Below are 21,997 nucleotides of genomic sequence, written 5' to 3'. Positions count from 1 at the left end.
CCAGGCTTTCCAGTAGGGTTATGACTCTGCTGGTTGCTTGGCGGCTTTCCTCCGGTGATTTTGCTCTGATCAGTCAGTCGACCAGGTAGGGCTGAAGGAGGAGGATTCCTTCCTTCCTGAGTGTTGCCGCCAACCCTACTATCACCTTGGTGAACGTCCGGGGTGTCGTGGCTGACCCGAAGGGTAATGCCCGGAAATGATAGTGACGATTCAGGACCTTGAAGCGTAGATAGTGCTGGTGCTCCTGATGAATCGGGATGTGTAAGTAGGCCTCTGACAGGTCCAGGGATGTGAGGAACTCTCCTGGCTGTATTGCACGTATGACCGATCGTAGGATTTCCATGTGGAAGCGTGGGATCCTTAGGTGTCGGATGACCGACTTGAGGTCCAGGATGGGCCTGAATGTACCCTCTTTCTTGGGTACGATAAAGTAAATGGAGTAATGTCCAGTATTTATTTCCCGTGTAGGTACCGGAATTATGGCCTCGGGGGCCAGAAGCCTGTTCAGTGTAGCTTCTGCTGCCACCCTCTTGCGGGGGTCGTGGCAGGGGGATTCCATGAACTTGTCCAGAGGGGTTCGAAAGAAATCCAGGTGGTACCCCTCTCGGGTGATGGCTAGGACCCACTTGTCCGAAGTTATCTCGACCCATCTGCGGTAGACTGGGGTTAACCTGCCCCCTATGGCTACTTCCCCTAGATGGGTCGGCTGATTCTCATTGTGGGGTGCGGCCAGGGCCTGTACCCGAGCTGGTTCCCCTCTTGGCATGCTTGTTCCGGAAGGGCTGGTTCCTGCCTGTAGGGCGGGACTCTTGATAGTTGCTCGTGAGGGTTGAAGCACTGTGAACTTCTGCCCCTGGTGGACATGGGGAAGGGATGCTGGTTTCCCTTTGTCTTGTCTTCCGGTATGCGCGGTAATGGGGAGTCGCCCCATTTGTTGGCCCATTTCTCTGCCGAACAGGAGGGATCCTTTGAAGGGTGTCCTCATGAGGCTCGTTTTGGGGAAGGCGTCAGCCGATCAGATTAAAAGCCAGAGCTGTCTGCTGGCTGCCACTGGGGACGAGACTCCTCTTTCCGCTCTGGTTCCTAGCTCAGAAGCCGTGCCCGTGAGAGAAGATAGTGCTGATTCAATGTCTTCTCCCAGGGTGTTATTCCTGTCTTGTGATAAGCAGGTACAGCAGGCTGCAAACTGTAGGCCAGCGCTGCAACTTTGAATGAGTGCTTGAGTATGGCTTCCGGGCTCCGGTCATGTGTATCCTGAGCGCCACTACTCCCTCCACTGGGATGGCAGTGCGCATAGTGATCGCGCAGGCCATGGCGTCCACTCTAGGGCACGCCAAGAACTCCTTGGTTGCTGGGTCCAGGGGATACATAGCAGACAAGGCTCGACCCTCTTTGCATGAGGATTCCGGAGCGTTCCCCTCTAGATCAATTAGCTGTTGTGCCGCCTGTGGGGAGAGGGAGGTGGCGCAACATCTGGCGAAGGCCCTCCCGCCGGGGGGTTTTAGGTTCCAACGAGGTGCTTTGGCCCGGGATAGCGAGCTCCTTTAGGCATCGGATATCAGGTCCCCGAGGGGGAATTCCCCCCTTCCAGTAGTTTGAATTCTTCTTCAGAGGGGCCCGTGTCCCCTTAGGTGGGACTTCTGGACCATGTGAACTTGTGCCTAGGTCTCAAAGGTCCTGGGGCATGAGGGTCCTCTGGTGTCGCATGTGCCTGTTACGCCCCGGGTTCCGGCTGCATTTTAACCAAGGTGTGAATCCCCTTGAGCAACTCCACCCAAGAGCTCTATTCTGGATCTAGGATGAGGGATACCAGTTCTCTGGAGTCCCCGACTGTGGGGTGGATTTCCTGGGGCCTGCTAGGTCTGGGGTGCCCCCTGAGGAGCTAGCACTGGGCCCTAGGTGGGACTGGCCCTGACTTGGTCTCTCAGGGCCTCCTCACCATGTGCTCATAGGGCGTTGCTTCCTCGCTCTGAGCTGGCATGCTGGGCAGAGGCCTTGAGCTTTTATTCCTGTTTCTGGGGGTGCCATGTCTATGGACGCGTAAGCTCTTGTGCGCTCCAGTGCGCCAGAGATGTGCGTGCGGCCGTAGAAATGCGCCTTGTTCTGTGCGCACGACTTATGCGCGTAAGGTTATATGTGCTCCTAAGCTTATGCGCACATTTAATTTTGTGCGCTTAGCTCCCTTTCTGCGCTCAGCTCGGACGGCGGGCAGTGCGGCGAACAGGGCCAAGATGGCGACGGGGCGCATGCAGGCAAAATGGAAACCTCCTCGGAGGGTCTCCACGTGGGCAGACCCTGGAAACAGCCGGGGCCTAGCCCTGCTAGGGTGGATCAACTCGGTGGCACTGGTTCCGAGCGACGACCTGTGCTCCTTCTCGATCCTCGGAGACCGGTTCAAGTAGATTTACACCTTACCTTGTCTTCGGCACTTCCCGGTTTCGCCCCGGGCAGTCTCCGGCTGCGGGGGGAGAGGGCAACTACCTTCACCGCCGCGCTCGAGGGGTACACCCGCTGCCTCTCAGCCGTGCCCAAGATCGAGGGCTAAGTCCTCGCTGCGATTCGGCCGCCGGACCGAGGCTGCCTCTACACCGCGCCCGAGGATTCAGGGGCTAGGTCCCTGCCGCGAATTGGCCACCGGACCGAGGCTCTCACCTCCGAGGGAGCATGGAAATCACTTCGGGAATCTCAACTGGGCGAGGGACCCGAGGGTATCACCGCAGGAGAGCGGGGCTCTTCTTCCATAAATTCTTTTCTTCTTGATTCTTGTTCTAACGCTCTGAGAGTGTGCAGATAGTCCCTAACTGCTTTGGAGATGGAAAATACTGAGGAGCTGCACTTCCTGCAGGGGTATATGTACTAGGGGCTGACGTCAGATTGAGATCTGATCCGTCTCCAACTGCTAACAGGAGTACACTATACTCATTGGTCCTGAGTCCATCTGCTACACGCTAGGAAAACTCTATTTTGTGTAGTAGCAACAGGCAGGGCTAGCGACTGATCCTGACTTTCAACTATAGAAGAGCAAACTGATATTAAGAACTGCAAGAAGCAAAGCACATTTTAGCCATGTTATCAATGCTGTAGAAGAAAGCAAATGAGATGATAGAGGAATAATTAGGAGTCTTAGAGGTACATATATACATACACTCAGTCGGTAACTTTCAAACAGCCACGCACGCATACACATATGCACCAATGGATGTGGCCATTTTATAATATACGCTCATATATTCACGCACGATATAAAATCGGCTGTTCAGGTGTACACGTACGCACAATTTTATATGGACATCCGCATGTGTGTGCAAATGCCAGCACTAATGCGTAAGTGGGGGGATTTTATTAGATATGTGCACCAACGCAATTACCAGTTTCCCCAGTTCGCCCATGTAAAGGATAGTACTTCCTAACCCCCTCCCCCCTAGTTAATATGCCTCTCTTTTACCCTTTTAGCTCCAACCCTTAAAACCCCACTAACTAGCCTCATTTTTTTTGTTTCATTACTTACACGCCATCCATAGCAGAAGTAAAGTTACATGGTAGGGGACCCCGGCGCGCGCTTGAGTGCATTCATGTTACAGACCCAGACCACTCATGTTCCGCCCACACCCCGTCCTCTTTTTTGCCTCTCTCATTTGTGCGCACACTCAGGCACTTCTTAAAATCCACGAGGCGTACACAGGCCTGAGATACTCGCATCTCTTCTGGCTTTGGCGCGCGTAGGGCTTTTAAATTCATCTGATTCTGTATAAGAAAACGTCAGTGTTGCAGTCAAAAGGTAAACTTCCTGTGGCAATCGTGTCAATGTTTAAGAGGCAATTCGGAAATCACTGAAAATGTAGTATAGCTTGAAAACCAGTCAAGAAAGTCATTTTCTTTGTTAAGTTTGTCAGGTTTAAGGAGCCCATGTACTAAGCACTGTCCCCATAGACACAACATTGAAAAAAACCCTTTAGCAGATCAGGCCCTAAATTTAAAACCTTGGACTAAGACTGCAAAGGAAATTTACCACTAAAGGTAGTCTCCCAAGACTATGGGGGACATAAAGAAACACAGATGTCAGCAAAAATAATCTGCTTTGAAGTGTCGAAAAGCGGAATATAAATCAAATACTCACTCAATTCGCCCATTTGTGTTTGCCTGCTGTGCTGTCGAAGGTTTTCCTTGATTGGTCCTTTCCCTCCCTCTACCACCAAGTTTCCTTTGTTTCTTTCCCATGCACGCTTAAATTCTGCTACCATTTTTGGTTTCTATAGCCACCACTGGTTCCAGGTGTTCGCTACCCTTCCAACGAGAAAGTATTCTCTTATGTTCTTTATTAAGCTTCACGTGAGGACTCCCGGTGCTTGAGCTTTTCAGTCCATGGAAAATGCTTTAATACTTTGTGGCAGCTTGCTAGATATTTTGTTTGTATCACATTTCCCTCTTTCTTTCTTCTACAGAGAACATCTTTAGCTCTTTCATTGTGTCTTTGGCTTACAGAGCAGGCCATTCACTATTCGGATGGTCATCCTTTGAACTACCTCAGTCTTGCCAATGTCCTTTTCTACATGTTTCTAGAATGGAAAGCAATACTCAAGGTATCACCAGAGACCTGCAGAAAGGTAATATTACTTCCATATTGCTACCAGTGATACCTCTCTTTATGCACCCAATCCAAGTACACTATTTGCTTTCCCAAATATTTTGTCACAGTGACAAGCTAGTTTGATGTCATCAGAGATGATGACCCCACCCCCACCCCATGTCACTTTCACGTTTGGTCACTATTAGTTCAACTCCAAAAAGATATCTGGCCCTTGGATTTCTGCATCCCAAATACACAGTTTTGCTTTTTTATTTTTTTTTAATTGCCATACCTTTACCCACTTTTCCAATGCTTTAAAGTAATGTTTCATCTTTCTAACACCCATGTTTACCCTGTTGCAAATTTTCGTATCAACTGCAAACAGGCAATTTCCCTTCTAACAAACAAGAGGACCAGAACTAGCACATATCCTTGTCACAACCCACTGGTCACTTTCCTTTCACCAGAATGGATCCAACTGACCTCCACTCTCTGCATTCTGTTATTCAACAAATGGAATAGCAGCCTAGTGGCTTCAGCAACAGGCTGTGCACCAGCCACGCCAGGGTTCAAATCCCACTGCTGCTCCTTGCAACCTTGGCCAAGTCACTTAGCCTTCCATTGCCTGAAGAACAAATTTAGGGAGTCATTTACTAAACGTTTTCTCCCATTCTGTGTCTATGGGAAAAATGCTTGGTATATAAGGTCGTTAGATTGTAAACCCACTGGTGATAAGGAAATACCTACAGTACCTGAATGTAACCCACTTTAAAGTGCCTGAAAAGTGTAGTACAAAAAATAAAAGTCTTAAACAGTTTATAAAGTTTCTCCCAACTTCCATACTGGCTAGCTCATTCACAAGCCTTCTATGTGGAAGTATAAAAAGCTTTATTACAATACAAAAATGTAACAATTATTGCATCCCTCACCTCCCAATCTACTATGGTTCCTTCAAAGTAATGAATCCAGATTGTTTGGCAAGAGTTTTCCCACTGGCTTCAAAGTATTGCACTATTCTATCTTTAGCAGTGTTCCTTGTTCTCATCCTTGAACAGATGTTCCACCTCTGCTCTTCTGCAGCCTCTTGGCGCCTCTCCTCTTTTAAGTGATAAGCTGAACATAACAGTCCAGCGTCCATTACTTTCTTCAGTATTCTAAGGACGTAGCACATCAGATTTCATAGCTTGTTTACTTTCAGTTTTTGCCAGTACACTGAATATTACGTTCTCGGTAAGCAGTAGTGTGTTCATTCTGCATTCCTTTATGTCCTTTCCTTTTGCCACTGGACCATCTACTTCTATGGAGCAAATATTAATCAAAAATATTTACAATATTTGCTTTCTTCTATTTCTTTGCTTTAGTAAAGCCATTTCCCTCTAATTCTGATTCCCCCTTTTGATGTTCCTCTTTTCACTCATATATCTACATAAAGTTTTACTTATTGGGTGATCAAATTTCAGATGACACAAAAATTATTCAAATTGCTTAAAAAAAAAAAAGAGCAAACTGTGAGAAATTGCAGGAAGACATTGTGAGACTGGGGGAAATGTACATCTAAATGACACATGAAATTTAATGTGGACAAATATAAAGTGATGCACACAAGGAAAAGTAATCCTAACCATAAGATGAATATTCAAAAGGCTACATGTGGAAAATTAGCATACACACATGTAAATAGCATGTACCTGGATATAGGCTATTTCATGAAGCTAAAATATACACGCAATAATATACACACATGTAAAAAAAAAAAAGGCATGTTTTATGAGAGATTTACACTTGTAGATTTGGAAGCTTAGTTGCACCTGCTCATTATCTGACAGGACATTAAACGTCTGTATTGTGAAATACTGAGTTGGTTAGGGGTCTGGGAGAACCAGGGGGAGTTCAAACTAAAGAACCAGGAGGGTCTCTATGACCTGCACATGGACTGGGCAAACTGGTAGACTAATTGGTAAAACTGGTCATTTCTTTTGTGAGTGTGTGATATACAACAGTTACAACTTACACATGTAAAAAGCAACTTGCGGGGAGTATGTGCAATTTAAAATATACATGCAAAATCTCTATGTACATATTTTTAAAATTGAAAGTAAAAATACACATACAAAGCAGTTCACCACTTAGCTGGATAAGTTTCAACTCATCCAGGTAAGTGGTAGTTTACTTAGCTGCATAAGTAGTGCTTTTAAGACTTATCTAGCTAATGGTAGTAAAACTGCCAATTAGGCAGATAAAGACTGTTTTAAATACTAATCAATGAAGGTTTATATTAGGGTAGGCAACTCCAGTCCTAGAGTGCTACTATAGGTCTAATTCTCAGGACATCACAATGAATATGCATGAGGTATATTTGCATGCACTGCCTCCACTGTATGAATATATATCTCATGCATATTCTCTCTGGATATCCACCTGTTTGTGGCACTTCAGAACTGGATTTGTCTACTCTTGGTTTATAGAATGTATGGCATGTCTGGCCTGTCTCACAATGCAATATTTATTGATTTGTTTTAAAACATTTCTATCTCACACTATCAACACTTCTGGGTAGTTTACAAAAAGGCCACACATAAATAATCAGGTTAAAACTAACAGAATAAATATGGTTAAAAAATAAAAAACATAGAAGCACATATTTTAAAAAAAACAAAAAACCACATTTATGGCATCTTAAAATTGTGTGAAAATCCAAGATAAATTCATGAAGGAGGATGGGATCAGTAACTATCTGCTTTGCTCATAACTTTACTTATTATACTTACATACTGTTATTGCAGAAGCTGCTTTTCTTAACTAAATTTTATACCAGCACCAGATGTCTACAATAAATATATTCATATACTGTTTTATATTAATTTTGATTTACATATTAACCAGATGCTGTATACTTAGCTACTGAAAGCTATTACACAGTTAAATAAGTTAGTGGATCAGTCTGAGCGAAAGGGTCAGTAAGAATGTGTGTATTAAGTCAAAAGATGATCAGAAATTCATTCAGTTCTTATTTTCTTCTACATTCTATTGTTTTGAATTTATGTAGCATGCCAACCATTAAAGGACCAGTATATGTTGGCTGATGCTTTTTCGCTGGTAAAATAGCCCTCACACACAAACACCACACTAGCAACCTGCCAACTTGCTGGAAGATCGAACAGCAGAAATATGGGGGAAAGGTCACAGAGGGAACAGATGTTGCACACTTAAGGATATTAGTTGGAAAATGAGATAGCACTTCCTTCACTAACAGCCCGATTTTAAATGGTTGGCACACTAAAAAAACGGGGATTACGTGTGTGGTTGGGCCTGTGTGCGCTGTGCGCATTTTAGAAGGTACCCAGCCACGCATGTAACCCTTGTTACGTGCACAAGAGCCAGGCCAAAGAAATGGGGCGGTCCGGGGACAGGGCTTGAGGCGCCAGTACAGCAGCCATTTGCTGCTGTGCCAGGGAAGCGCGTGCTGGCAGGGTGTCAGCACGTGCAACTTGCTACTGCTCCTTTGGAGGACCAACAGGTAAGATAAAAAAAAAATACAAAAGGTAGACAGCATAGGGATAGGGGGAGGGGGAGGGGAGGGAACTGGGGAAGGCTGCGATGCGTCACCGAACGAAACTTGCAAAATTCTACCCCCCCGCACATGACGCCCCGGATTTTATAACATGCGTGTACATGTTATAAAATCACACGTCCATGTGCGTGTGCACATGGACGCGAGCGCGTATGTTTTTAAAATCTACCCCTAAGTTCTTTGGGATGGGGACTTGACTTCTCTCTCCTTCCCAGGCATGAGATAAAACAGGCACAATTACTCTCTATATTTCCACTCAAAGGTCTATTATTTTTCAGAACCTCAGTTTTACAGTCTAAGTCAGGGGTCCCCAAACTTGGTCCTTGAGGACTGCAACCCAGTTCGGGTTCTCAGATTTCCACAATGAATATGCATGAGATCTATTTGCATACACTGCCGCCATTATATATAAAAATGTCTCATGCATATTCATTGTGGAAATCCTGAAAATCTGACTTGATTACAGCTCTCAAGGGCAGAGTTTGAGGACTTTGGGCATAAGTCATCAAGGCATAACTGCATGCAATGAAAAAAAACCAATCTCTGCTTTTATATACTAGCAAATGGCTAAAAATATCAAAGAGGTGGCTGTCCAAGCTTCTTAAAATCAAAATTCCATATCAGTGTATGAGTGCTCAGGCTAGAAAGTCCAGAGTCTGGGCCCCTAATTTATCTTCAATTACTTCTCTGCCAACTGTCTGTTTCCCTCCATTCTTTTTTCAGTTTCCTTCTTACTTCCACCTGGTTCCATCCAGGCTAGATTCCCTTGAAACTACAATTCCTGGCAAGCTTTGCTCAAGAGTGACATCTCCTCTAGAGCTCCCTAATGACTACTTACTCAAATTCAGAAAAAGCATGTATGCACTCTTAGAACCCATCTCATATGCGTCCACATTGTGAGTGAACGCTTAATAGAACCACCATTTTTAAATTACCACTGCCATTTCTTAAATAAAAGTTTATTAAAGATAGTGTCCTTTTATAAACAAAAAAAAAAGGCAATTTCTTTCCATCAATCATTCAAAAATAAAAAAAGCTACATGGGCTGAATGTACTAAGCATTTTCCCCATAAATACAAAATGGGAAAAATCTTTTGGTGTATCAGGCCCATAGGGCCAGTTTTACTAAGCTTTTTTCCTATAGACATAGAATAGAAAAAAACCCATAAACAAAACAAAAGCTTTAGTAAACCAGGCCCATAGTTTGACAGCATACAGTATACTAGGTGACTTGACAACATACTACAGACAGATCTCTGTTTTCTCATGGGTAACCTGGTGGATGTGCTCCAAAGTCCTCCTGCCTGTGTCAATAGAATAAATTATAAAAAGTCCTATCCTTGATTCGGTTTCAAAAGTGCCCAACATTAGCAGAAATTGGTGTAAACCAACCACTCCTGGAGTCACTCTGTAGTATTGGAGCTTGTATCTAGAAAAGAAAGAAAGTAAATCAAGAAGGAAATGGCAGCAGCACAGCTATTTCTTATGCCTACAAGGTAATCGGGCATCTTATCTGGAGAAGTTTGTTAGGGGACAAATTATTCTCTAGAAAATGATTATTAATTCCATACTTCTACTGGATATACATACACACATTTTCAGACATTGGTATTTACTCTTGTTATGCACTAAGCACACATTACTGAAATGTTTCAAGTTACAGTGCAAAATCATCTTACAAAGTCTTTTTATTCACTTCATTCTTTTAGCAGCAATTGGAATACATTCTGCCCCTATATTAGGTTTTAGTATGTATCCAGTTTCTCAGCTGGTTAAACTGGAAGATGGCAGACTCATTACATTCTGATCTCCTACTACTGCCTCTTAGTTCTCCCTACAGGGAAAAAGAACACAGAGAAGGCCCCCCCCTCCCAAAAAAAAAAAGGTTTCCTTCACGACACTAAATGTTTCCTGCTAAAAAGCTACAGCAACCTTTTTATTGGACTAACAATACATCTGAAACTTGCTCTCAAGAGCTATACTCTCTGAAGTAAAATTTAAGACCTGTGCGCGGGCGCACATGTGCGTGCATTTGCCGGCACACCTTATAAAATCAGCCATATGCACATACATGTGCGCACAATTTTATATTGATGTGCACAAATGGCGACCCAAGCGTGTAAGTGGGAGGGATTTTAATAACTATGCATGCCGACACAATTACCTGTTTCCCCAGTTTGCGTCCAGTTCGGCCCAATAAAGGAGAGGGCTTCATAAACTCTCTAACTAATTTGCCTCTCTTTTACCTTATTAGCCCAGAGCTGGAAAACCCCACTGACTAGCCTAGTTTGTTTTTTTTTGATACATGACTTACATCCCATCCATAGCAGAAGTAAAGTTACGTGGTAGGGGACTTCGGCGCGCGTTTGTGCGTATAAACTCTTTGGGCCGGATTTTCAAAAGGTTACGCACATAAATCCAGAGGGTTTACGCACGCTGGGCCTATTTTCAAAAGGCCCGGCGACACGTGTAAGCCCCGGGGCTTGCAAAAAGGGGCGGGGAGGGGGCTGGGCGAAGTCAGAGGCTCCCGGCACAGCAGCCATTTGTCACTGTGCTGGGGTTCGCACGCCGGCAATTGGCTGAGGTAAGTTTTAGAACAAACGAAAAAGAAAGAAAAAGATAGGGGGGAAGGGCGGGGGAGGTAGGGGAAGGGAAGGTGGGGTTGGGGGGGGGTAGGGAAGTCCACTCCGATTTCGGAGCGGCCTGGGAGGAAACGGGGGAAGGCAGCGCAGCTCGGCGCACACAAGGTACAAAATTGTGCACCCCCTTCCGCGCGCCGACCCCCGATTTTATAACATGCGCATGCCTGTGCATATGTTATAAAATCACATGTCCATGTGTGCACGCAGGGTAGCGCGCGCACATGGACGCGCTCGCGCAGGTTAAAAAATCTACCCCTTTATGTGCAGACCTCATGGTGCAGTTCTGGCCCGCCCATGTCCCGCCCAGACCGCGCCTGCCCCTTTTGGTGAGAAATATTTTTATGCGCGTACTCGCGTGGGTTTTAAAATCCATGCGGTGTGTGCCAAGCCGAGGAACATGCAGGCTTTTAAAATTGAACAATCTATTCAGCTTGCCAGTGCTGTTTCTTCACTGACCTGAAGGGGTATAGCTATCAAAAGCAAGTCAAAGAAATATCGAGTTAGTCCTCCAAAAAGGTATAACCTACAGCTTGTTTGTCGACCCTTATTTCTGCTACAAAAAAAAGAAAAAGAAAAAAGAAAAGATTTTCTATTTGTTGAGCTGGGTGAACAAATAACAGGGATTCTGGCTTTTGATTTCTTTACCGCTGCAGTCTGGCAATTCTTCCACGCCTAGAATTAACTGTAGAGTTCAGTAGCTCTCATTGCTTTTTATTCCAGTTTTATGAACACTCAGCCATTGCAAGGGCAAAGAGTTTATAATGGTCTATTTTTATTATCAACCCAGCAGTTTATTTCACTTACAGGAAATCCCTGATTTGCCCTGAGTAAAAGAACACCAGTAATTTTGTACTTGTCAGAAATATACATTTTATGAGCTTACTATGCATAATGGAAAACCAAAGAAAATAAATCATAAAGCCTCAATGAACTGAATTAGCAGGTTCAAGCTATAGAACGGAGATATTACTTACCTGATAATTTAATTTTCCTTAGTGTAGACAGATGGACTCAGGACCAATGGGTTATGCTCCCCTGACAGCATAAGAACATAAGAAAATGCCATACTGGGTCAGACCAAGGGTCCATCAAGCCCAGCATCCTGTTTCCAACAGTGGCCAATCCAGGCCATAAGAACCTGGCAAGTACCCAAAAACTAAGTCTATTCCATGTAACCATTACTAATGGCAGTGGCTATTCTCTAAGTGAACTTAATAGCAGGTAATAGACAGATATAGCAGGTAATAGACAGGTAATAGCAGATGCAGATAGAGTCAGATTTCAAAGCTGATGTCACCCTACATACACCCCTGCAGTGACCTCAGCCCTTCAGTATTATCTTCAAAAGCCACTGTGGACATACTAATGAAAAAACTCGATTAAGTACTCAACCAATCATAAACACTGAACCCCAGTAAGAATATAGATGCCCTGATCTAGGGACTGAACGATGATTTACCCGTAATCTCGTCACATAGATATCCACTCCATGGGCAAATCCTTTAACCGTTCTTGGGCAGCCATGGGCGGGATGCTGAGTCCATCTGTCTACACTAAGGAAAACGAAATTATCAGGTAAGTAATTTCTCCATTTCCTAGCGTGTAGCCAGATGGACTCAGGACCAATGGGATGTGCAAAAGCTACTCCTGATCAGGCAGGAGGCTGCCTGCAGTCCGGTTAACACTGCCCTTGCAAAGACTGTGTCCTCTTGAGCCTGTATATCCAGGCGATAGAACCTGGAGAAGGTATGCAAGGACAACGTCGCCGCTCGGCAGATATCGACGGGAGACGGCAGCCTAGCTGCTGTCCATGAGACCACCTGAGCCCTAGTGGAATGAGCTTTAACTTGAGAAGGTAATGGCTTTCCTGCCTCCACATAGGCTCCCATGACCACCTCCTTAACCCACTGAGCTATGGCAGCCCATGAAGCTGATTTGCCCTGCTTCCTTCCACTGTAAAGGACAAACAGGCAGTCCCCTTCTTTTGGACTGGTTCTGAAACTTCCAGATACAGCACCAAAAGTCTACTGACATCCAAATGATGGAGGAGGTGGTATTCTTCCGCATCCTTGTGCTTATCTTGGGATGGCAACGAAATGGACTGATGCAAATGAAACTCAGAGAATACCTTGGGTAAGAAAAATGGAACATTACAAAGCTGTAATGCTACTGGAGTCATCCAGGGCGACGGTCCCTGACATGACAATGTCTGCAGTTCAGAGATGTGATGTGCCGAGCATATAGCCACCAGGAACACCATTTTCAAGGTTAATAAATGCAAGGAAAGACTGTGCAGCGGCCAAAAGGAGGGCACTGCCAAAAATTCCAATACTAGATTAAGATTCCACAAGGGAATTAGCCACTGTAGGGGTGGCCAGAGGTGCTTCACCCATTTCAGAAAACGGGCTACGTCTGGATGAGTTGACAGGCAGGTTCCGTTCACCTCACCCCTGAAACAGGAGAGAGTCGCTACCTAGACCTTCAAGGAGTTAAGGGTCAAACCTTTATTTAAGCCGTCCTGCAAAAATTCCAGAATTACTGGGATTTTGACCGTCCGAAGGGGGGACATCACGTTCCTCGCACCAGGCCTCAAATACTCTCCAGACTGCACATACACTAGAGACTTAGAGAACTTCAGAGCGCAGAGTAAGGTGGCAAATACTGCCGCAGAATATCGTTGCTTCATCAGACAAGCCATCTCAAGGGCCAGACCATAAGACAGAATAGAGCCGGATCCTCATGAAGGACGAGTCCTATGTCATGGTACATGTGGGCACCAACGACATAGGAAAATGTGGGAGGGAGGTTCTGGAAGCCCAATTTAGGCTCTTAGGTAGAAAACTTAAATCCAGAACCTCCAGGGTAGCATTCTCTGAAATGCTCCCTGTTCAACGTGCAGGTCACCAGAGGCAGGCAGAGCTACGGAGTCTCAATACATGGATGAGACGATGATGCAAGGAAGAGGGATTCAGTTTTGTTAGGAACTGGGGAACCTTTTGGGGAAGGGGGAAGTCTCTTCCGAAGGGATGGGCTCCACCTTAACCAGGGTGGAACCAGACAGCTGGCGCTAAACTTTAAAAAGCAGATAGAGCAGCTTTTAAACTGGAACAAAGGGGAAAGCAGACAGTTACTCAGCAGTGCATGGTTCGGAGAGAGGTATCTTCAAAGGATACTAATGATGCATTAGAATTAGGGCATCCCAACAGTGTGGTTCCAATAATTAGAAAAGTAGTCCAAGTGCCTGTAACTAAAAACTCACCTGAGCTAAAAAATTCTAACTTATCCCTATCAATTAAAAAGCAGAATGAAAATACGAAAAACAAACTTTGAAATGTTTGTATGCTAATGCCAGAAGTCTAAGAAGTAGGATGGGAGAATTAGAATGTATAGCAGTAAATGATGACATAGACTTAATTGGCATCTCAGAGACATGGTGAAAGGATAACAACCAATGGGGCAGTGCTATACCGGGGTACAAATTATATCGCAGTGACAGAGAGGAGCACCCGGGAGGCAGTGTGGTGCTTAATGTCCAGGATGGCATAGAATCCAACAGGATAAACATCCTGCACGAGACTAAATGCACAATTGAATCTTTATGGGTAGAAATCCCTTGTGTGTCAGGGAAGACTATAGTGATAGGAGTATACTACCGTCCACCTGGACAAGATGGTGAGACTGATAGTGAAATGCTAAGAGAAATTAGGGAAGCTAACCAAATTTGGTAGTGCGGTAATAATGGGAGACTTCAATTACCCCAGTATTGACTGGGTAAATGTATCATCGGGACATGCTAGAGAGATAAAGTTCCTGGATGGAATAAATTATAGCTTTATGGAGCAATTGGTTCAGGAACTGATGAGAGAGGGAGCAATTTTAGATCTAATTCTCAGTGGAGAACAGGATTTGGTGAGAGAGGAAACGGTGGTGGGGCCGCTTGGCAATAATGATCATAATATGATCAAATTTGATTTAATGACTGGAAGGGGGACAGTAAGCAAATCCACGGCTCTTGTGCTAAACTTTCAAAAGGGAAACTTTGATAAGATGAGAAAAATAGTTAGAAAAAAACTGAAAGGAGCAGCTACAAAAGTAAAATGTGTGCAAGAGGCGTGGTCATTGTTAAAAAAATACCATCCTAGAAGCACAATCCAAATGTATTCCACACATTAAGAAAGGTGGAAAGAAGGCAAAACGATTACCGGCATGGTTAAAAGGGGAGGTGAAAGAAGCTATTTTAGCCAAAAGATTTTCATTCAAAAATTGGAAGAAGGATCCAACAGAAGAAAATAGGATAATGCATAAACGTTGGCAAGTTAAATGTAAGACATTGATAAGACATGCTAAGAGAGAATTTGAAAAGAAGTTGGCCGTAGAGGCAAAAACACAGTAAAAACATTTTTAAATATATCAGAAGCAGAAAGCCTGTGAGGGTGTCAGTTGGTCTGTTAGATGATCGAGGGGTTAAAGGGGCACATAGAGAAGATAAGGCCATCGCGGAAAGATTGAATGATTTCTTTTCTTCGATATTTACTGAAGAGGATGTTGGGGAGGTACCCGTACTGGAGAAGGTTTTCATGGGTAATGATTCAGATGGACTGAACCAAATCACGGTGAACTTAGAAGATATGGTAGACCTGATAACAAACTTAAGAGTAGTAAATCATCTGGACCAGATGGTATACACCCCAGAGACTGAAGGAACTAAAAAATGAAATTTCAGACCTATTAGTAAAAATTTGTAACCTGTCATTAAAATCATCCATTGTACCAAAAGACTAGAGGATAGCTAATGTAACCCCCATATTTAAAAAGGGCTCCAGGGGCAATCTGGGAAACTACAGACTGGTTAGCCTGATTTTCAGAAGGCATTTGACAAAGTTCCTCATGAGAGGCTTCTAGGAAAAATAAAAAGTCATGGGATAGGTGGCGATGTCCTTTCGTGGATTACAAACTGGCTAAAAGACAGGAAACAGAGAGTAGGATTAAATGGGCAATTTTCTCAGTGGAAGGGAGTGGGCAGTGGAGTGCCTCAGGGATCTGTATTAGGGACCCTTACTTTTCAATATATTTATAAATGATCTGGAAAGAAATATGACAAGTGAGGTAATCAAATTTGCAGATGATACAAAATTGTTCAGAGTAGTTAAATCACAAGCAGATTGTGATAAATTGCAGGAAGACCTTGTGAGGCTGGAAAATTGGGCATCAAAATGGCAGATGAAATTTAATGTGGACAAGTGCAAGGTGATGCATATAGGGAAAAATAACCCATGCTATAGTTACACAATGTTATGTTCCATATTAGGTGCTACTACCCAAGAAAAAGATCTAGGCGTCATAGTGGATAACACATTGAATTCGTCGGTTCAGTGTGCTGTGGCAGTCAAAAAAGCAAACAGAGTGTTGGGAATTATTAGAAAGGGAATGGGGAATAAAACAGAAAATGTCATAATGCCTCTGTATCGCTCCATGGTGGGACCGCACTTTGAATATTGTGTACAATTCTGGTCGCCGCATCTCAAAAAAGATATACATGCGATGGAGAAGGTACAGAGAAGGGCAACCAAAATGATAAAGGGAATGGAACAGCTCCCCTATGAGGAAAGACTAAAGAGGTTAGGACTTTTCAGCTTGGAGAAGAGACGGCTGAGGGGGGATATGGAGGTGCTTAAAATCATGAGAGGTCTAGAACGGGTAGATGTGAATCAGTTATTTACTCTTTCGGATAATAGAAAGACTAGGGGGCACTCCATGAAGTTAGCATGGGGCACATTTAAACTAATCGGAGAAAGTTCTTTTTCACTCAACGCACAATTAAACTCTGGAATTTGTTGCCAGAGGATGTGGTTAGTGCAGTTAGTATAGCTGTGTTTAAAAAAAGATTAGATACGTTCTTGGAGGAGAAGTACATTACCTGCTATTAATTAAGTTGACTTGGATAATAACCATCGCTATTACTAGCAACGGTAACATGGAATAGACTTAGTTTTTGGGAACTTGCCAGGTTCTTATGGCCTGGATTGGCCACTGTTGGAAACAGGATGCTGGGCTTGATGGACCCTTGGTCTGACCCAGTATGGCATATCTTATGTTCTTATGAAGCAGGCCCCTGTGTGGTGGGAGGTACGCAGGGGGGAGTGTCTCCACCAGGAATCTCCTCATGTCCACATACCATGGACACATAGGCCAATCTGGAGCTATTAGTAGGATAAATCCCCTGTGGTCCTCGATTCTGCAAATGACCCTGCCCAGCAGGGGCCAAGGAGGGAAGGATTACAGCAATTCTTCTTTCAGCCAGGTCTGAACGAGAGTGTCGATCCCCAGGGACCACTGATTTCTTCTGCAACTGAAGAATCAGGGAACCTTCGCATTGTGAAACGCGGTCAGCAGATCAATGGACAGGAGACACCCCCCCCCCCCAACGATCTACTATCAGCTGAAAGGCTATGGCCAACAACAGCCACTCTCTTGTATCCAGACTCTCCCTGCTTAGAAAGTCTTTTCTGATGTATTTTCCTGCAATGTGGGAAGCTGATGTCATCTGCAGATGTATTTCCGCCTATTCCATAAAGAGATCTCCTACGACATCTGCTGGCTCTTGGTTCCGCCCTGATGGTTGATGTAGCCTACCATCGTTGTGCTGTCAGACATTACACGGGCCACTTGGCCCTAGAGTCTGTGGCTGAATTGTAGACATGCCAATCTGACTACCTGGGCTTCCAGGAGGTTGATGTTCCAGAGGGCTTCTTTCTCGGTCCAACATCCCTGGGCTGTTTGTTTCTGACAGTAAGCTCCCCAGATCCAAAGACTCGTGTCTGTTGTGAGAACCAGCCAGTCCGGTGAGAACAAGGGTATACACCTGCTCAGATGAGCTTCCTGCAGCCACCACTGGAGCCGAGAGCATACTCCTATTAGTAAGTGGGGGCGAATCGAATAGTCTTGAGACTACAGGTTCCAATGTGACAATAGTGAGCGTTGAAGGGGGTCACATGTGTGCCTTTGCCCACGGAACTACTTCCAGAGTTGCCGCCATCAAACCGAGAACTTCAAGTCCTGCTGTCACTCCTTGTGACCTTGGGCAAGTCACTTTACCCTCCATTGCCTCAGGTACAAAAACTTAGATTGTAAGCCCTCTGGGGATAGAGAAGTACCTACAGTACCTGAATGTAAACCGGTGTGATATCTCAATTGAGATGAATGTCGGTATATAAAAATAATAAATAAATAAAAATAAATAAATAAACTTGGAGATAGCTCCAAACCGTTGGGCGTATCGTGCTCATCAACTGACGCACTTGGGACATCAACTTCCTTATCCGCATTTTTATTTATTTGTTTTTTATATGCCGACATTCAACTAAAGTCATCACATCGGTTTACATATAACAAAAATTAGAGAGGTTACATTGTAATAGAAAGTAAAACAGAAAATAATAAAACAGATATTCCAAGGACTGGGAAGGCTCGAGACTGCTTTTGTCCAGGTTTACGACTCAGTCAAGTTCCTGAAGCAAGGAGGTTACCATGTTGGTCAACTGGAGACTCTCTTCCACGGACTTGACCCCGATCAACCAGTCGTCCAAGTACGGATGCATTAGGATTCCCTCTTTTCTCAATGCTGCCACTACAATCACCATAATCTTGGAAAATGTTCTGGGAGCAATGGCTAGGCCAAAGGGCAGTGCCTGGAACTGATAATAGCAACCCAGTACCGCAAAGCACAGGAAATGTTGGTGTTCTTGATGGATTGGAATATGTAGGTAGGCCTCGGATAGGTCGAGAGAGGTTAAGAACTATCCCGATTGTATGACCATTATAACGGAGCATAGGGTTTTCACACAGAAGTGATTCACTTATAGATGTTGGTTGATGCTCTTGAAGTCCAGGATAGGGCGATAGGAACCTTCTTTCTTGGGTACGATGAAATAGATGGAATAACACCCCATATTTTCCCAGGGCGCAGGTACTGGGATTATAGCCTTCTTCCTGAGTAGCCTTAAAAGAGTAGTCTCCACTGCCTGCTTCTTGTGCTGGGAGTGGCAAGGAGACATCATGAATATGTCCCGAGGAGTGCAGTGAAACTCCAGCGCATATCTTTCTCGTATGACCTCCAGTACCCATTTGTCCAAAGTGATCTCGACCCACCGCTGGTAGAAGAGGAATAGTCAACCCTCTATCTCCTTGTTCCGAGGGTGGGTTGGCAAAATTTCATTGGGGGGTTCAGGATGAACCTGAACTCGAGCCTGCCCCTCTCTTTGGCTGTTGACTACGAAAGGTCTGAGACCTCCCAAAGGGCAGAGACCTCTGAAATGTCAAGTTTCTGTAGAGGTGAAAGCATTGGGAGCCCTAGGATCAATCCTTCATAGGCAAGGGGCACTGTAACTGCTTTCTCTTATCTTCTGGTAGCCGGGGAACTGGAGGTTTGCCCCATTTACTGGCCAGCTTTTCCAATTCGCTTCCTAAAAGGAGTGATCCTTTAAAGGGCATCTTTGTAAGATTTGCCTTGGAGGTTGCGTCTGCTGACCAATTCCGCAGCCATAGCTGTCTTCTAGCCATCACCACTGAGGCCATTCCTCTGGCCGAAGTATGGACTGGATCCGAGTCCACGACAACTAAAAAAGCAGTAGCAGGTTCCATAACCATTCTGGAATTCACCCCCCCCCCGCCCCCCCCGAATCATCCACCTCCTGAGAGAGAAGTAGGTACGAACGAGCTACCAGGGCACAACAGGAAGCAATCTGTAAGGTCATTGCTACTGCGTCAAAGGTCTGTTTAAGGATGGATACAATCTGTCTATTGTGCGCATCCTTTAAGGCCGCTTCTCCCTCCACTGGGATAGTTGTTCACTTAGAGATGGCACATACCAGTGCATCCACTTTAGGGAAATGCAAACACTCTATCACTGCTGGATCCAGTGGGTATAGAGCTTCTAATGCTCGTCCCCCTTTAAAACTTGCTTCTGGGGCATCCCATTCCAGGTCAATCAACTCCTGGATGGATTCAAGTAATGGAAAGTAGCAAGAGGTTTTCCATAGGGAAATCAAATGGGATTCTTCTTTGGTTCCGTCAGAGTCCGCCCTAGGAATTCCAAGCATTTTCAGGGTCTGGGAAACCAGGGCCTGAAACTCATCTCTATAGAAAAACCGTAACATAGTCTGATACGATTCTAAGCCAGGAGGAATTTTCCCCATCTTCCAAGGAAACAGTATCTGCCTCTTCGTCCGTGCCATCTGGGTCCCTGCCAAGGATACCCTTGGTGAGGCAAGGCATGCCTTGAGGTCTGCTGATAGGACTGGGAAAGAGAGGGCTTACTGGCTGAGGTTCTGTCCGGACAGGGGCAAGTGAGGTAGCAGACTGTGCCTGTACGAAGGCTTGAAAGCCCTGGAAAAATTCCACCCAAGAGAAGGCAGTCAGGTCCATGCCTAGCTCAGGAGGTAGGCAACACTGAATTTCCCTCTCCCATGGATGACCCAGTCATGGGGATACTTCCAGTTAAGGCTGTAGCTAACCCATCCTGTGAATGGGAAGAGCCGGGCTTAGCAAAGTCCGGGGAGGTCAACTCTCCATGGACTTCCTCACAGTGCTGACATAAGTTGGAATCCAGATCAGACTGTGAAGGCCTAATATGACAAACAGCGCAGAGAGAAAGGCGCTTATGTTTCCTGGCTACTGGAGCCATTGGTGGCGGTAACTATGCGTTCTGTCGGCTTGCGCTTAAAATTTTATGCGCACAGATTTTGGGCGTTTAGGCGCGACGCAGCAAGGCGCACGCACAGCCTGTGCACTGACTTTACCGGTATTCTTTGCTTAGTAGGCTGTGCATGTATGTACGTGCACATTATGCGTGCAGTGCGCACGCAGAGCCAATGCACTGCACGTACTGACATTCTATGGAGGGCAATACGGGACGCACATAGCCGCGCACAAGATGGCGCTGCTGCGGCCTACCACACGGTGTGCCGACCAAGTCTAAAGCGGGGCCTAGCCCACCGGGGGGGGGGGGGGGGGGCGCTCAACCCCCTCGGAAGCCCACTTCCCCTTACCCAAACAGGATCGGGAATGATGTCAGTACAACGTGCCAAACAAGAAGACCGGATGAGGTCTTACTGAAAATACCTCCAAATGTCTCTGAATCAGGAGGTACATTTTTTTTTTTTTTTTAAACTTATCTGGGCTCATCGCTTACCAGCTGAGTACAGAGACGATTTCCAGCTATGGGGGGGGGGAGAGGGCTTTGGCCATCACCACTGTGCTCAGCTGCTTAAGCAGCAAAGTCCACGCCGGGAATCAGCGACCGGACCAAGGCACACCTCTGAGGGAATCTCAGAAATCGCCTCAGGAATTCTCGACTAGGGGAGGAACCTTAAGGTATCATCATAGGAGAGCGGGGCTCAATTTTTTCTCTAGTTTAAATGTAGAATTTCTACGTCCAAAAAGTATAGCAGTCCCCATAGGGAGAGGTACGTCCACCATCTGCTGGAGATGGAGAAATACTGAAGGGCTGAGATCACTGCAGGGGTGTATGTAGGGTGATGTCAGCGTTGAAATCTGACTCAGTCTCCATCTGCTGGCTGGGGAGCATAACCCATCTGACTACACACTAGGAAATCAAATTTTTTTTTTTTTTTAAACATGACATATAAATATACCCATATTTAGCATTGCAAAGGTGCTTCTAGACTTACTTTTTCCATCACAGGCTACAATTTTCACTTTATCTACTTTCACAAGATCCGTGACCTCTCGGAACTCGACATCATTCAGCACAAATGTCCAAACGTTGTCACAGAATCTATATGTGTTTAGTGAGCCCTTAAACAAAAACATAAATAAGCTACATCCAAGGAAAACTATTATTCTGTTTCTTTAACCTTTTCCCCCAACCCAGACAAAGCAACAACAAGCAGATAGGAATTCTGGTGGAAAAAAGTGATCTGCATGATAAAAACCAAGAACAAAAAAAATGTGCTATTTCTCCTCTTGTGATCCTCTGCAGGGCTGGAAAAATCCCTGTTGCTAAAATTCAGTGCCCAGTGCAAACTAGTACCCAAGCAGAGAACTGATGCCATAGCTAGCCCAGATGGAGATGCCACTACTGCCACAGCAGGCTCAGGCCCAAGCGGAACCATATTAGCTGAGGACTAACTGCTGCCACCTAAAAGTGGAGCATCTAGTGGTAGCGGGGTGAAGAGGAGGAAGGGGAAAAGAAGCTGA

General features: G+C 45.1%; 1 protein-coding gene across 4 annotated transcripts in view; it reads right to left on the bottom strand.

The window, feature by feature from the left end:
• Positions 1–5,438: 5,438 nt before the first annotated feature.
• The window catches only part of GTF2A2 (general transcription factor IIA subunit 2), a 33,783-nt gene continuing 17,224 nt past the window's right edge, over positions 5,439–21,997 (bottom strand). For all 4 annotated transcript variants that reach the window (XM_029575192.1, XM_029575191.1, XM_029575195.1 and 1 more), the window contains exons 4-5: positions 21,469–21,595; positions 5,439–9,567 (exon numbers count right to left, since the gene is read on the bottom strand). In XM_029575192.1, the coding sequence (XP_029431052.1) occupies positions 9,542–9,567; positions 21,469–21,595 (153 nt within the window). In that variant the 3' untranslated portion in view covers positions 5,439–9,541. The remainder of the gene's footprint in view (positions 9,568–21,468; positions 21,596–21,997) is intronic.

The sequence above is a fragment of the Rhinatrema bivittatum genome, chromosome 13 (assembly GCF_901001135.1).
Source record: "Rhinatrema bivittatum chromosome 13, aRhiBiv1.1, whole genome shotgun sequence".
In the NCBI taxonomy this organism is placed as follows: domain Eukaryota; kingdom Metazoa; phylum Chordata; class Amphibia; order Gymnophiona; family Rhinatrematidae; genus Rhinatrema; species Rhinatrema bivittatum.
This window is presented reverse-complemented; position numbering and strand designations above follow the sequence as displayed.